General features: G+C 45.8%; 1 protein-coding gene across 2 annotated transcripts in view; it reads right to left on the minus strand.

Annotated features, from left to right (window-relative positions):
* Positions 1-17,048, minus strand: part of LOC144721178 (complement C3) — a 239,441-nt gene that overhangs the window by 174,956 nt on the left and 47,437 nt on the right. For both annotated transcript variants that reach the window (XM_078598569.1, XM_078598568.1), the window contains exons 6-8: positions 16,299-16,381; positions 9,063-9,150; positions 6,405-6,501 (exon numbers count right to left, since the gene is read on the minus strand). In XM_078598569.1, coding sequence (XP_078454695.1) covers positions 6,405-6,501; positions 9,063-9,150; positions 16,299-16,381 — 268 coding nt within the window. The remainder of the gene's footprint in view (positions 1-6,404; positions 6,502-9,062; positions 9,151-16,298; positions 16,382-17,048) is intronic.

The raw sequence follows: 17,048 nt of genomic DNA on the forward strand, positions 1-17,048 counted from the left end.
CTGGCAGTGAAGGGCATTTGAGGATACAGCGGCCGGTTTGCCAGTAGGGCATGTGATAGGCACGGATGTAGGGTAAAGGTGACAGAGAGGACACGTGGGGCAGAGGCCAGAACCTTCTGGTAGGTTCCAGAAGGGGACGTGGCCGAGGGCGGTGCCAGGCCCCGCTGGGGAGGGAGGCCACGACGCTGGGTCGAGGCTGCTGTGGTTTAGGAATGGAACTCGTCGTCTTCACAAGTCTTTGCCCCCGTCTTCACCTCCTCGTCGGTGTTGGGTCAAGCAGTGTGCCGGTTGTCCTGACCCGTAAATACTTATCCCCTATACTGTGGAAAGTGTAGAATATACGTGTATGCCTCCTACTATTAGTGTCTCTGAAGTGACTCACTACACATGTGAAGATGATTTACATCATGTATCATGTCAAACATTTAAAGGGCACTCCTAACGACAAATGTCCATTTGCCCATGACCAGGCATGAGTGTGTTATAAGGGGGTGATGTTGCAGCATATTTCTCAATTGAGTAATTTGTGGGGAATTTTCAAAGGTGGCAAATTTGGACCATGACTCCAGCACACATACTCTTTGGTTCTTTCGGTAAAGTCGCGTAGGTATAAAATACAATAAAAGTAAAGTAAACTTTTTATACAATTTTTGTTTTTAATAATAAAAAATAAATGAAATCACGACGTTTTGGAAGCAACACAAGCTAAGTCATCAGGTGGGAAAACCACAGCAAGAAATAAAATTACTGTAGTGGACAAGAGCCGTTTGTAACAAGATATTATATACGGCAAGAGGGGGGGGGGGAGGAGCCAGGGAGGAGAAGCAATGGACGGGCTGGGGGTGCGGGGTGATGGTGGGAGGAGTGAAGGTACAACATTTCCAACGAGTGGACTGTGAGACTAACACACGCTGGTATGACCCAGTACTTGAGCTGGGCAATGAGCGGGCCTGGGAGGGTGGAGTAGCGCACTGCAGATGTAATGCGAGCGTAAATGGGAAGGCCGGATGTGACGATCCGAGAGGGAGGAGCCAGGGTCACGTGGGGGAGAGGTTATAGGAGGGAGCCCGGAAGAGATCTGGGGAGTCGAGGGAGTGAAGAGGCGAGACCACGTTGGGTGGCCGCCGTGCCATCAGCCGCGAGGTTGATAGGGCTTGGCACACCGCCAGCTAGCGGTGTGCGGAGAGAGAGCGGAGTGTGCGGGGCGCACAGGGCGTGCGAGGTTGCACGGGGCTAGCAGAGTGGCTAGCGGGACCGTGCGGGTTGCACGGGGCTAGTGGAGGGCTAGCGGAGCGTGCGAGGTTGCACGGGCAGCAGAGTGGCTGCAGAGTGTGCGGGAGCACACGGAGCAGCGGGGTGGCTGCAGAGTGCGCGGGGCGCGAGGGGAGACGACGCTGGGCCGAGGAGGAGGCCAGCGGGGTGCGGAGGAGAAGAACATCAATTAAGGACAGACGGAGACCAACATCGTGTGAAGGAGTCCTTTATTACATTGGAGTCAGAAGTGGACTTTTTCAAGGCTAAATAACATCGAGGAAGAGGGCCGAGAACTTGAAAAAGCGTAACCCACTTGTTACGTCTTCCGACGATGAAGAAACGGCCGCCGGTGCACGTCCTCCAGCAGCCACGTGGCAGTCCAACTTGAATCGCTGCGGGCCGTTCTGCTGGATTTTGTCACCCTGGAGGCGCCGGCGACGAGGCCTGATCGGCCACGCGGCGGGCCTGAAAGCGGTGAGCCTTCGAGTGGGGCTGAGCCGTCCGCCATTGGGGCCTGGCCCACGCTTCCCACCCTCTCTGACACGCGGCAGGGCGCCGCCATCTTGGGTGTGGTCGGGGAGGAACGGCGGGAAGCCGCCATCTTGTCGTCGCCGTGGCAGGAAGCCGCCGCCATCTTCAACATCGCGGCGGAGAGGCGGCCGTGCGCTGCCATCTTGGAGGCGCCGCGTGGTGTGCAGCCTGCTACTGAGCTGCTGTTTTGCGGGGAGGAGCCGCAAGGAGAGGACGCCGACGCTGCTGCTGCTGCTGGGGCGGGAGCTCTCCCGTCCTGGCTCATGTGCGAGACACCGGAGCAGTCAAGGGAGGACGCCGCGCTCACCGTTCGAGTTCTGTGAGGCATCTCAAGTTACCACCCTGCCGTCCTCTGCTCACTGCAGCCCGGGCGAGTCGTAACGATATGCACCCGGCCCTAACACACACCTCACCCATCTAGCGTGTGCCGGGGCGGGGGGGCGATTGTTGTCATGTCTTGAGCGTGGGGAGCGCGGTTCGGGCTGTGTGTGTGTTGACGATGGACGCGCTATCTGCTTGTTTGCTCAGTGTCAAATAGTGTGTGTGCGTTGCGGCGTGGAGTTGTTATCTTGATGGCGAAATTAATTATTAATTCGGTTGCATCGTGTATCCCGCGCTGTACCATCCCGTGGGTTGCCGTGTGCGACGTGGTTAATAAAAAAAAAATGTTTGGGTGTTGTTGCTGCATGGTACGACTGAGTTAATGGTGTGTCTGCCTGCAGCTCTGCTTGCTATTGTGCATAAATGTACGCTTGTGATCGCGATATGATGACGGCATGTGCTGTATACATTGTTCTGTACGGATACGGAGTGCGGTGCATTGGTTGACCATTGGGTTCGGGATTGTTATTAATTGTTCGTACCTGTTCGGAAATTGGTAAAAATTCGGGGGGGACCCAAAAATTTGGTCGTATGGGTGTTCATGCACACGAGATTGCGTGTGTGTTAAAGCAAATTGCGAGTGTTGAGAGATGGGGCCGTAAATTGCCGCCAAGTGGCGTCGCTAATTCTGTTGATTGCATGCGGCCAGGGGTTGCATTGCGAGTTGGTGTGTAAGCAATGTGTCTTGGTCAAATATGGGTAAAAATTCCCCCGATATGACTGCTGTGCACAGCAAGCTGCGGCTGTGCGTCCTATCGTTGGCGGGTTGTTAAAACGTGACGGGGGAAGTGTGTTGTGACCCCCAGCAAAGGGCAGCTGGGGTGCACGTACGGGGAAAAGTGGCGACGTGTTCGCACGTTGGCCCGCCATTTTCAGCGCGAGCGGGAAATTGCGGGGATGCGCTTGTCGCAAGGGGGCCGCCATTTTGTGTGCACGCCGGATTATCGCGGGGATGCGCTTGCCGCAGGGGGCCGCCATTTTGAGCGCGGGGGAAAAACCTCGGTGGGGCGCTTCGCGCGGGTCACCACTATTTTGAGTATACACGTCGAGCAGCGGGGATGTGGTTATGGATAGCATCCCTTGACTCTCGTGTTGCGCTCTAACTTGTGTGCGTGCATTGCATGTTGTGCGCAATGCTGGCGTGTTGGCGCCCATCGGGGTAACAGGAGCGTAGTGGCACGTGGCTGACTAAGGGGGGCGTGTCATTGCACAAGCATTTTGGGACGGAGATGCTGGCTGGGTTCTATTCTGGGGCAAATATTTCATCAGTATATGCCTGCCATTGTTGAGTGGGTGATGCACGACGGAGACTTGTGTTGCCTCCGAAACGTCGTGATTTTTGTTTTATTTTATTTTATTTTCATTAATTTTGATGTTTTACCTACGTGACTTTACCGAAAAAACCTAAGAAAATGATTCCTTGCAGTCACGAAAGCTTCAAATCTAGAATTAGATGCACGAGTTGTGGTCACATCGGCCTATGGCCGATGGCTGACCTGACAGCCCGGAGGCGAGACACTCCGTGGTATGTCTCAAACTAATGGGCCGTGGGCTCATATGGCTCGGGGAGTCGTGGTTCAGTTGTGCGGTGGCAGACTGAACCTGGTGTGCCGGGGGCTCATGTGATTCAGGAGTAGAGGTTCCGATACGTAGCAGCGAACGGGGTGACCTGGCTAGCATAGGGCGGGGATTCCCCTTGCGGGTCCTCCAGCGGGAAGGGCCGCGGACTTGTTCCGCTCTGGGTTAGGGCGTTATTGAATGTGTAAGGGAACATTGCCCGTGGGAAGGTTGATGGGGTCTGGCCTTGCCGAGGGATGAATCTTCCCTTGGCTATAAAGCGTAAGACTATAAGATGCTGGTGTGTGTCCATCGCTGATGGGATGGTAAGGGAGGAGCATGGCTGAGTTGTTGCTCGTCCCCGAAATTGCACTAGCCGAGTGTATGGTCAGTGGATGTTGCTGTGGTTGGACGACCACGGTGAGGGTGAAGGCGGGTTAAATGTTACCGCTGGGGAGCGTGGCTCTCTCCACGCGAGGGTGTGCGGCTGGGGGCTTGTTGAGAGTGACAGTGGGTACATGCTGTGTATGTGAGATATCTGTGCTGGTCCTCAAGGGAGGACTGCTGGTGGACAAGAGCAGGAAAAATGTTTTTGTTGTTGCTGTTGTCACGTGTAAATAATATTGTTGTTAAAATGTAAATACTGGGGCATCCATCGCGTCTATTTTGGGTATTTATTGGGGTTTTCCTTAAGCGGGCCAGATTTACATCATCTCCACTACCCTGGGGCCGGGTGGCTGTCGTGTACGACATGCGGATGTGCGTTGTTGTGCTGTGCCTCAGGGGGTTGGATTCTCCTTCTCGTCACAGATCTTCGGCGCCTGCCACACTGGGTGTTACCGGATGTGGACTTGAAGGAGGAATTGAGCGCCCGTTCGTCACTCCGGCTCTACCAGTTGCTCTCTGACGTTGGACTTGAGCCGAGCGGATGGAACAGCAACACGAACACGCTCTAAGACACCGCATTCCTGGGTTATGCGCGTCGGCCGTTCTTGCGTGTTGGTTGCCGTTGTTGTGCATTGTTCCATTCTTAATTCTTGTTGCTTGTTGCGCGGAGGACGGGCCGGTGTTCTGTACCGGATCCTGATCCCTCCCCTTTCGTTACTTGTGTTGTTGTTATAATCTCCGTTGTGTCTGGGGTGATTTCTGATTGTGATGCCTTCGCTCGCATTATTTTGTCCTGTTTTAGCCGAGGACGGCTGGATTTTTTCTTTAGGGGGGGGGGTGGTGTAATGCGAGCGTAAATGGGAAGGCCGGATGTGACGATCCGAGAGGGAGGAGCCAGGGTCACGTAGGGGAGAGGTTATAGGAGGGAGCCCGGAAGAGATCTGGGAAGTCGAGGGAGTGAAGAGGCGAGACCACGTTGGGTGGCCGCCGTGCCATCAGCCGCGAGGCTGATAGGGCTTGGCACACCGCCAGCTAGCGGTGTGCGGAGAGAGAGCGGAGTGTGCGGGGCACACAGGGCGTGCGAGGTTGCACGGGGCTAGCAGAGTGGCTAGCGGGACCGTGCGGGTAGCACGGGGCTAGCGGAGGGTGCGAGGTTGCACGGGGCTAGCAGAGTGGCTAGCGGGACTGTGCGGGTTGCACGGGGCTAGCGGAGGGCTAGCGGACCGTGCGAGGTTGCACGGGCAGCAGAGTGGCTGCAGAGTGTGCGGGAGCACACGGAGCAGCGGGGTGGCTGCAGAGTGCACGGGGCGCGAGGAGAGACGACGCTGGGCAGAGGAGGAGGCCAGCGGGGTGCGAAGGAGAAGAACATCAATAAAGGACAGACGGAGACCAACATCGTGTGAAGGAGTCCTTTATTACACAGATACTGGAAATGCGAGTGTGTAAGCAAGCTATAAGAGCAATTAAGATTTTACCTGGTTAATAACATCATTCCAGTGATTGCTCAATTTGATTTCATTCTCTCGGTTGAAGTTATGTCTATGTTTGTATATCTGGATGGCTTCATGAACAAACAATGGCCTATTCATGTTTTAATTGAGTTATGGAATCTTTAACATCCACTCAAGCAGACAGTGTGTATTTTACGGTTAATACACCTATGATATTAACCAGGGCAGCTGGCTGGATGTCGACCATGGACCTCTGCAACATGTGGCAAACACGGTATCGCTAGACCATGTATCTGTACCATGTGCTCCAATCAAGCTTATGAAGGTAAAATAAGCAACTGCTAATGAACTTGTATCATGTGACTCAGTCTTGTATGCAGTGAACAAATGTCACTCCGTGCCTGTCAACTTCTTCACTATTGTGCCAAAAATGTTTTGCATGTATGTGATGTGTTAGGAGTGGCCCAGCAGTAACCATGCTCATCGCTTGCCTCGAAAGTTTGTAGTTCGAAGCCGGCAGGCTTCCCTGGTTATTACTGTTGGTGTATTAACCGCACAAATATGCACGGTCTGCTTCATAGTGCTTATTAAAGTTACCCTGACGTAATAAAAAAAATTAGGCCATTGTGGGCGGTGTGATGGTACAAATTTGCAAAAGTTGAAAAATTACTGACAAATTACTGAAATGGGATTACACATTGCAACATCACCCCCTACAGTTAAACTACTAAAGCTTGTGTCTGAGAAACAGTGCCTTCGTGATGTCCTTGTGCTATAATATTGGCGTGAATACAACATGTTATTACAGGAAACAAGTACATTAATTCAGAACACGCTGCTTACCGTGATAGAACTGGAATCAACCAGTTTTGGTGCATCTCCGTTTTCAAGAAAATATCGTACATATGCTGTACCAGACACGAGTTCCTGATTAAAGTAACTGTAACAATAAAGACAAAAAGTTATGCACATTTACGGCAGCAGGGTGACGCAATGGTAAGACTCGTGCCTCACAGCAGGAAGGGCAGGGTTCATATTCTTTGGGTTTTCAGTAAAGTCATGTAGATGGTTCAAAGAAAATAACAAAAAGACTTAGACGTTTCGATCACAACACAAGCGATCGTTATCAGGAGGAAAGTTGCCGAATGCTGACTGTAAAAAAATACTGTTTCTTGCTGTGGTTTTCCCACCTGATGATGATTTCTTGTGTTGCAATCGAAACGTTGTGATTCATTTTACTTTATACATACGTGATTTTACCAAAAGAACCAAAGAGTATGGATTCCTGCAGTCACGAAAACTTAAAATCTAGATTGAACCTGCTTCCATTTCTCCCTTATACCCATCCCTTCTCCCTTGCCTATCCTACTACTACTCCTTGTCCCCGACCCCCCAGCTACAACCAGGCCTACCCCTATCATTACCCCAACCCCTATCACTACCCAAACCCCTGTTACAAGCCCAACATCTGTCCCTACCCCTACCCAAAACCCCTCCTTAACCACTCCCACCTGTCCTCCTTAATGTTACCATAGCTATAACACCACTTTTACTGGTAGGAACGAAGTGGACCAGCCTACAATAGATTATATCGTCCGTCCGTCCGTCCGTCCGACCGTCCGTCCGTCTGTCCGTCCGTCCGTCCGACCGTCCGTCCGACCGTGTAGCAACATCGCCCCCTACTGCAAACACTTGGCATGACCCTACAAAAACCTTTAGACTCAGTGATGCTTTCCTGGCTAAACAAGTGTAACATTCCCTTATAATTCCCTCAGATAGCTTTTAATTAAAACATTTAAATTAATGAGGCTTTCCTGGCTAAACAAGTGTAACATTCCCTTATAATTCCCTGAGATAGCTTTTAATTAAAACTTTGAAATTAAAAAATAATATCGTCCGTCCGTCCGTCCGATGTCCGATTACGTGTAGCAACATCGCTCCCTACTGAAAACACTTGGCATGACCCTACAAAAACCTTTAGACTCAGTGAGGCTTTCCTGGATAAACAAGTGTAACATTCCCTTATAATTCCCTGGGATAGCTTTTGATTAAAACTTTGTAATTAAAAAATAACTCACAGCGCCCTAAAGCCTACAGCTAGGCCTAAAGCCTCGAACTACGCCTATCACTCTCCCTTCGTATCGTACCCCCGCGTGTGTGCAAGGGAGTTAATGTTTAACAATGTTACATTCCCTGATGCTTTTAAATAGAAACATTTAAATTTAAAGCTTTGACATAAATAATAAAAACATTTAATTTTAAAATTAACTCACGGCGGCCTAAAGCCTACAGCTACGCCTAAAGCCTAGAACTAGGCCTCAACCTCTCCCTTCGTATCGTACCCCCGCGTGTGTGAAAGGGAGTTAATGTTTTACAATGTTACATTTCCTGATGTTTTTAAATAGAAAAATTTACATTTAAAGCTTTAACATTAATAATTAAAACATTTAAATTACAAATTAACTCACAGCGGCCTAACGCCTACAGCTAGGCCTAAAGTCTAGAACTAGGCCTCACACTCTCCCTTCGTATCGTCCGATTCGGTGTAGCAACATCGCCCCCGACTGCAAACACTTGGCAGGACCCTACAAAAACCTTTAGACTCAGTGGGGCTTTCCTGACTAAACAAGTGTAATAATACATTATGTTTATATTCTTTGGTTATTCGTTCCTACCAGCCCACCCCGCAGGGTCCTGTTAATAACCTCACTTTATTTTAACAAATTATCCAATATACAATTTTATAATTTTTGTAAAGCACCTTGGACCAAGACACTACATATATCATAAGATGATATACTGGTTCTATGTTGCTTTACTTATATGACATTTAACTGGTGGGTTGAGTGGAGTTGTCACGAATATGTGTATATATGTATTATTTGGGCCTTTAAGTTGTTTTATACCAGACAATGCAATACAGGTTCAGTGAATCGGGCTTTGACGGAAAGTCAGAGTAAACAATACAAAAATGAATAATATATTTTCATCCACGCCTATCTTCTTATTCGCACCCAACTGTTTCACATGCACAGTCTGCAGTAATTTCACAGTCGAGGGTGTTGTTGCTTTGTGTAATTGAAAGTCAATAACCTAAGGGAACATTTCCAAATATTGACCGTGAGGCCTGCAAACACTTGCCTACTCATTTCCAATGACTTCACACGGTTTTTCACGTCCACTGTGAAGCAGATGGCGTCTAGTAGTCTACAGTTAATATTCCCACAGTATTAACCAGGTTGTTCTGCTGAATTAGAACTATGAACATTGGCAGGAAGGTGGCAATGCGCTACCAATGGGCCACGTTACTGTCCTCTTGGTATCTTTCAGCAGGATAGTGACAGGTGGTGTTTGCTGTTTTAATGTTTAGCCAATTTTCCACTGATTATAAGCATGAAAGTTGGTACTATTAGCATATTCGTTGTGGGCTTTAGCATGTGGTGTAATATAAATATCTATCACCTCAACATATATAGATGAGAAGATATTACATTGCCTTACTTGGCAGTGATGTCCACAACAAACTCTTCATCGTTGATGTGAAACACTCTTTGCTTGGGATTAATCTTCACCTCAAAGGTCGGCAAGACTGGGGAAATATTAATGTGCAAATAAGCTTGTGTGTGTTTAATACGCATATAAAACATCTTACTTTTTACGAATTACATAAAAATGTTTGAAAACCCTACACATCAAATTACAGCATACAATACATTTTGTTTTAAAGACACCGTTTGGCATTATATTTTAACATATCTACATTGTTCCATGAAACATTCTTGGTACAATTATGTGTTTTTTAAACAGCGCCCTTCAGGTCCAGACATCACAGAGCACATCACACCCTAATAACCAATTTACATCACAAGTCATCTCAAACATTTTTAAAGGGGCACCCCCAGTGGCAGCTATCCTTGTAGGTACAAGGTATATTTCGATTAAAAGCTTTCGTGACTGCAGGGATTCATCTTCTTGGTTATTTCGGTAAAGTCACGTAGAAAGGAAGTAATAAAATAATAAAAATAAAACATAATAAAATAATTCTCACGACGTTTCGGCCACAACGCAAGCAGCCGTCCTCAGGTGAAGAATGAAACACCACCAAGCTTGGAGCGTATATTTAAGCTGGGTTGGGGGGGGGGGAGGTGGGAAGAAGAGCGCCTTGACAAAATAATTCGCATATCAAGAAGAATTTAGCATGTGGAAAATGCGTAGGAGGTGGGCGGGGGGGTTTCAAATTAATATTATGCCCGTGCATTATGCAAGATTAGCAGCATCAAAGGGAGGGGGAAGGGCGGTAGCATTAACAAAGGAAAGGAATGTTAATAGTATGTAGCTGCAGTTACTAAACAACCACGTAGAAAACTAAAGTATAAACTACATAAAAAACTAAAGTATAAACTGCATAGCATCATCAGTATACTTACTATACTCTACAATAAGCTGAGTTACTAACAGTAAGTAATACATTACAATTCTACGTCGTAAAAAATATATAATATGCTTCCATCTAAACTTTATTCTCTTACATCACACGAGTCTACACCGTACTATATACTGCCATAGACAAACCCAACATTAAATTATATACTGTATTGCTATAAACCACCCTATACATTTTAATATAACACTATGTATTATTCTACCCACCCTAACGTGTATCACACTGCTATATGTTTACTATACAATTACGAAACTATATATTACTTTGTACATTGTATTAAGCATATAAATGTTATACTATTTGTTATTATACACTGTACCATTGACCGTCGTGTCAATGGGTGAGTCGTGGGGGGAAACTTGCAGCAGAGCAAAGAATCCATTTCCTGCGGAGAATACAATGCCAGTGAGTGGAACGCGGTCTGAAAGTCACCGTAAACGTGAACACAATCAGTTAAGATCCGAAATGGTTTATTACGTCCTTCCAATGATTGCTAAGCCAGAATCCATCTTCTCGGTTGAAATTGTCTTTGTGTTTGTATATGTGGATCGCCTCATGAACGAATCTCTCATGATAGCCAGATGACTTGCAGAGAACCTCTGTCTTGGAGAAGTCAATGTCATGTGAGCCCACTGAGTTGTAACAGTGATCTGCCACGGCGGAGGTGTTTGTCCTACCGTGTTTCAGGTCTGCTTTATGTTCACGGATGCGGTCTGAGACATGTCATTTGGTTTCCCCAATGTAACTGCTACCACAGAGGCAACTTAATTTGTAGACGCCAGGGTACTGTATGTCTGGAACCACATATTTTACAGACGGGACCAGATCACGGATTTTATGTACTGTGTTGAATCGGACCTGGATCTTGTGTTTAATCAGGATTTTGGAGATCTTTTTTGTGACCCCAGCAATGTAGGGTAATGTGATGGTCTTGAAAGGCTCCTCAACAGGATCCTTCGTGATGGTTGGAGTGATGGCTTTGCGGATTGTGTAGTCGGAGTAACCATTAGCCATAAGAGCTTGGCGTACGTGTTTGAGTTCACTGGCAATGTGTTCCTGGTCGGAGATGCATTGGGCTCTATGGTATCGAGTCTTGATCATGGAATTCTTCTGGGATGGATGGTGGTGGGAATCCGGTTTTAGGTAAGCATCCGTATGGGTGGCTTTCCTGTAGACAGAGTGGCTCATTGAACCATCATGTCTCCTTTTAATTAGGACATCCAAAAAGGGTAGCTTGCCATCTTTTTCGACTTCCATGGTGAATCTGATGGCTGGGTGTATGGAATTGATGTGATCGAGAAATTGGTCTAGAGCAGGCCGGCCATGTGGCCAGATGACAAAAGTGTCGTCTACGTACCTCTTCCATAAGGTCGGGCGTAGAGTGGCAGTCTGGATGGCGTCAGTCTCAAATTTTCCATGAAGATGTTGGCTACAACCGGAGAAAGGGGGGAGCCCATTGGGGTGCCCTCAGTTTGCTTGTAGAAAGTTCCATTCCAGGTGAAGTATGTATTGGTTAAGCAGGTTCTCACCAGGGGGGGTACCCCAGCATTCAGTCCTTAATGAACCAAGTCTTCAATGATTGCGATGGTGTCAAGTACAGGAACTTTGGTGAATAAGGAAACCACATCAAAACTGACAAGCAGGTCGTCTGGGGACAGGGCATTCCCCTTGATTGTCGATACTAGGTCAGTAGAGTTTAGTACCGCAGAGGTGGTTTTTCCAGTGAAAGGCCGTAGGATTTCAGACAAAAAACGAGCCAATTTATAGGTGGGGGAGTTGATATTAGAGACAATGGGACGAAGATGTGTATCTTCTTTATGTATCTTTGGCAAGCCGTATAATCTTGGTGGCCTGGCTGCAGAAGGTTTCAACGAGAACTGTTTGGTCTGATCAATTAATGCGGTTGAATCAGAAATGATTTGCTTGGTTTTTGAGACGAGGCTGTTGGTGGGGTCTCTTTTTATTTTTGTATAGCTGCCATCGTTGAGTAGTTCTTGGATTTTGTTTTTGTATTCTGTTTTGTCCATGATCACAGTGGCATTGCCTTTGTCGGTTGAGAGGATGACAATGTCATCCCTCTTTTTTAATTGAGCTAATTCAAAACGCTCATCTTTGCTGATGTTGCTAGCTGGCATCGTAGCGTTTTTGAGGGTTGCAGAGATTTCAGATCTTGCTACGTCTGCAGCGATGTGACTCAGGCCCTTGAGAGCTACATCTACACTTGCAATTATATCATTAACTGGTATGTGTCTAGGTGTGACTGCAAAGTTTAGTCCTTTAGCTAAAACGGATTTCAGACCTTCAGAAATAGAACTGTTATTGCGATTAATTACGACTTTGTTAACATCTAGCTTTTCAATGTGTGGGTCCGGTTTCTTGTTTGAGAGGAGGTTGAATTTGGAAATCAAGTTGTCCTTACATTGGTCGACATAGCGGCAGCTGAAGAGGCAGTCATTTTATCTACATGTTCCCAATCCGATGTGGACACTGTTGCACTCAAAGATAAGTGTGATTTGTAGAGTACCTTGTCTAACTGATCTAGTTCGGTGCGCATAAATCTGATTTTCTCTGAGATAAGAGCTAAGCTAGTTCTAGGCAGAATTCGTTTCGCATTAGAAAAAGTTACAGCAGCAGATGTTAGTGTAAATGCGTTTGGTATTACCTTAGAGTCGCGGCATTTCTTCAGAAAGGTGAGAGACTCGATAAGCTGAGCCTTCTTATCCCGGAGCTTGTTGAAGGATCTCAAAGTTATGTGGAAACCCTCCCCATAGAGGCGGTTAAATTTCGATTTAAAGTTTTCGTGACTGCAGGGATTCATCTTCTTGGTTCTTTCGGTAAAGTCACGTAGAAGGGAAGTAATAAAGTAATAAAAATAAAACATAATAAAATAATTCTCACGACGTTTCGGTCACAACGCAAGCAGCCGTCCTCAGGTGAAGAATGAAACACCACCAAGCTTGGAGCGTATATTTAAGCTGGGTTGGGGGGGGGGGGGTTGGGAAGAAGAGCGCCTTGACAAAATAATTTGCATATCAAGAAGAATTTAGCATATGGAAAATGCGTAGGAGGTGGGCGGGGGGGTTTCAAATTAATATTATGCCCGTGCATTATGCAGGATTAGCAGCATCAAAGGGAGGGGGAAGGGGGGTAGCATTAACAAAGGAAAGGAATGTTAATAGTATGTAGCTGCAGTTACTAAACAACCACGTAGAAAACTAAAGTATAAACTACATAAAAAACTAAAGTATAAACTACATAGCATCATCAGTATACTTACTATACTCTACAATAAGCTGAGTTACTAACAGTAATAATATAATTGCTAGAGTAGATGTAGCTCTCAAGGGCCTGAGTCACATCGCTGCAGACGTAGCAAGATCTGAAATCTCTGCAACCCTCAAAAACGCTACGATGCCAGCTAGCAACATCAGCAAAGATGAGCGTTTTGAATTAGCTCAATTAAAAAAGAGGGATGACATTGTCATCCTCTCAGCCGACAAAGGCAATGCCACTGTCATCATGGACAAAACAGAATACAACAACAAAATCCAAGAACTACTCAACGATGGCAGATATACAAAAATAAAAAGAGACCCCACCAACAGCCTCGTCTCAAAAACCAAGCAAATCATTTCTGATTCAACCGCATTAATCGATCAGACCAAACAGTTCTCGTTGAAACCTTCTGCAGCCAGGTCACCAAGATCTTACGGCTTGCCAAAGATACATAAAGAAGATACACCTCTTCGTCCCATTGTCTCTACTATCAACTCCCCCACCTATAAATTGGCTCGTTTTTTGTCTGAAATCCTACGGCCTTTCACTGGAAAAAACCACCTCTGCGGTACTAAACTCTACTGACTTGGTATCGACAATCAAGGGGATTGCCCTGTCCCCAGACGACCTGCTTGTCAGTTGTGATGTGGTTTCCTTATTCACCAAAGTTCCTGTACCTGACACCATCGCAATCATTGAAGACTTGGTTCATCAAGGACTGAATGCTGGGGTACCCCCCCTGGTGAGACACTGCTTAACCAATACATACTTCACCTGGAATGTAACTTTCTACAAGCAAACTGAGGGCACCCCAATGGGCTCCCCCCTATCTCCGGTTGTAGCCAACATCTTCATGGAGAATTTGAGACTGACACCATCCAGACTGCCACTCTACGCCCGACCTTATGGAAGAGGTACGTAGACGACACTTTTGTCATCTGGCCACATGGCCGGCCTGCTCTAGACCAATTTCTCGACCACATCAATTCCATACACCCAGCCATCATATTCACCATGGAAGTCGAAAAAGATGGCAAGCTACCCTTTTTGGATGTCCTAATTAAAATGAGACCTGATAGTTCAATGAGCCACTCTGTCTACAGGAAAGCCACCCATACGGATGCTTACCTAAAACCGGATTCCCACCACCATCCATCCCAGAAGAATTCTCTCATCAAGACTCTATACCATAGAGCCCAATGCATCTCCGACCAGGAACACATTGCCAGTGAACTCAAACACGTACGCCAAGCTCTTAAGGCTAATGGTTACTCCGACTACACAATCCGCAAAGCCATCACTCCAACCATCAAGAAGGATCCTTTTGAGGAGCCTTTCAAGACCATCACCTTATCCTACATTGCTGGGGTCACAAAAAAGATCTCCAAAATCCTGATTAAACACAAGATCCAGGTCCGATTCAACACAGTACATAAAATCCGTGATCTGGTCCCGTCTGTAAAAGATGTGGTTCCAGACATACAGTACCCTGGCGTCTACAAACTAAGTTGCCTCTGTGGTACCAGTTACATTGGGGAAACCAAACGACATGTCTCGGATCGCATCCGTGAACATAAAGCAGACCTGAAACACGGTAAGACAAACACCTCAGCCGTGGCAGATCACTGTTACAACTCAGTGGGCTCACATGACATTGACTTCTCCAAGACAGAGGTTCTCTGCAAGCCATCTGGCTATCATGAGAGATTCGTTCATGAGGCGATCCACATATACAAACACAGAGACAATTTCAACCGAGAAGATGGATTCTGGCTTAGCAATCATTGGAAGGACGTAATAAACCATTTCGGATCTTAACTGATTGTGTTCACGTTTACGGTGACTTTCAGACCGCGTTCCACTCACTGTCATTGTATTCTCCGCAGGGAATGGATTCTTTGCTCCACTGCAAGTTTCCCCCCACGACTCACCCATTGACACGACGGTCAATGGTACAGTGTATAATAACAAATAGTATAACATTCATATGCTTAATACAATGTACAAAGTAATATATAGTATCGTAATTGTATAGTAAACATATAGCAGTGTGATACACATTAGGGTGGGTAGAATAATACATAGTGTTATATTAAAATGTATAAAGTATAGGGTGGTTTATAGCAATACAGTATATAATTTAATGTTGGGTTTGTCTATGGCAGTATATAGTACGGTGTAGACTCGTGTGATGTAAGAGAATAAAGTTTAGATGGAAGCATATTATATAATTTTTACGACGTAGAATTGTAATGTATTACTTACTGTTAGTAACTCAGCTTATTGTAGAGTATAGTAAGTATACTGATGATGCTATGTAGTTTATACTTTAGTTTTTTTATGTAGTTTATACTTTAGTTTTCTACGTGGTTGTTAAGTAACTGCAGCTACATACTATTAACATTCCTTTCCTTTGTTAATGCTACCCCCCTTCCCCCTCCCATTGATGCTGCTAATCCTGCATAATGCACGGGCATAATATTAATTTGAAATCCCCCCGCCCACCTCCTACGCATTTTCCATATGCTAAATTCCTCTTGATATGCAAATTATTTTGTCAAGGCGCTCTTCTTCCCACCTCCCCCCCCAACCCAGCTTAAATATACGCTCCAAGCTTGGTGGTGTTTCATTCTCCACCTGAGGACGGCTGCTTGCGTTGTGGCCGACACGTCGTGAGAATTATTTTATTATGTTTTATTTTTATTATTTTATTACTTCCCTTCTACGTGACTTTACCGAAAGAACCAAGAAGAGGTACAAGGTATCTTAGCACCTGGTCTGGAAGCAGGCATTAGTCTGTCAGTGAAGGGCGATATTGCGTTGTGTTTTCAAATGGAATAATTTGCAAGTAATATTTCACCATTGAGATGCTATGGTCAATCCCAGTTACATTGCATGGGTTTTTTTAAGTTAAGGGAGGAAATAGGAGAATCTGGACGAACCTTGAAGAATGTGGGCAGAACACAATGTCGTGACAAATGGTATGATTAAATATGAAGATTTGAATGTTTACATACTGTATTCCCGGACATCAAACTCAGCAGATGAGTTGATATTGGGTGCTCCACTCATTCGGGCAAAAATCTTCCAAGTGCCATGTCTGTGGATTACAATACCGTGAGCATCATTATTGCTGGGGTTGTTAAAATTTATTTTATGTATTACCGGTAAGTGCATAAAAAAACTGTGAAAAAACAGTGTGAACCGGGTACATGCATGTCTCTAGAAACGAACACAACATGAATACGTTTTTAACTGATAAATGACAGCAGCTCCATCAGGAGTGTAATCGTTTGATCACATGCAATCCAGAAGTCGACGCCGCAGTTGCAAGAATGAAACAGGTTTATCAACTACCCCACGACACCACCACCTCTTTCCACCCAGTAGCATAGTAAGTCAATAAAAAGCAGGTCACTGTGGGGTAAAGTGTGGGTAACCTCTTCCAACACGCCTGATATGTATAAGAGTACAATACAGAAAAAGCCCTCTAGAGCAGTGCTTCACAACCGGCGTGTCGCGGTGAAGTCTCATATGTCCATGGTATGTTTAAATTGATCAACAGACAATGAAATACAATAATTAACACAAAGACACACATATATTAACATAAAATAATTAAAAAGACACACAGCCATTGAAATTAAACAATAAACCAGGGACAGTTAAATTAAACAGACATAGAGAGTTAAATTTAATTATGAACACACATATAGAGACAGAGATCAACATAAAAAGATAGACAGACACATAGACATTGAAATTAA

This window comes from Lampetra planeri, chromosome 11, assembly GCF_965212315.1.
Source record: "Lampetra planeri chromosome 11, kcLamPlan1.2.h2, whole genome shotgun sequence".
NCBI classification, from domain to species: domain Eukaryota; kingdom Metazoa; phylum Chordata; class Hyperoartia; order Petromyzontiformes; family Petromyzontidae; genus Lampetra; species Lampetra planeri.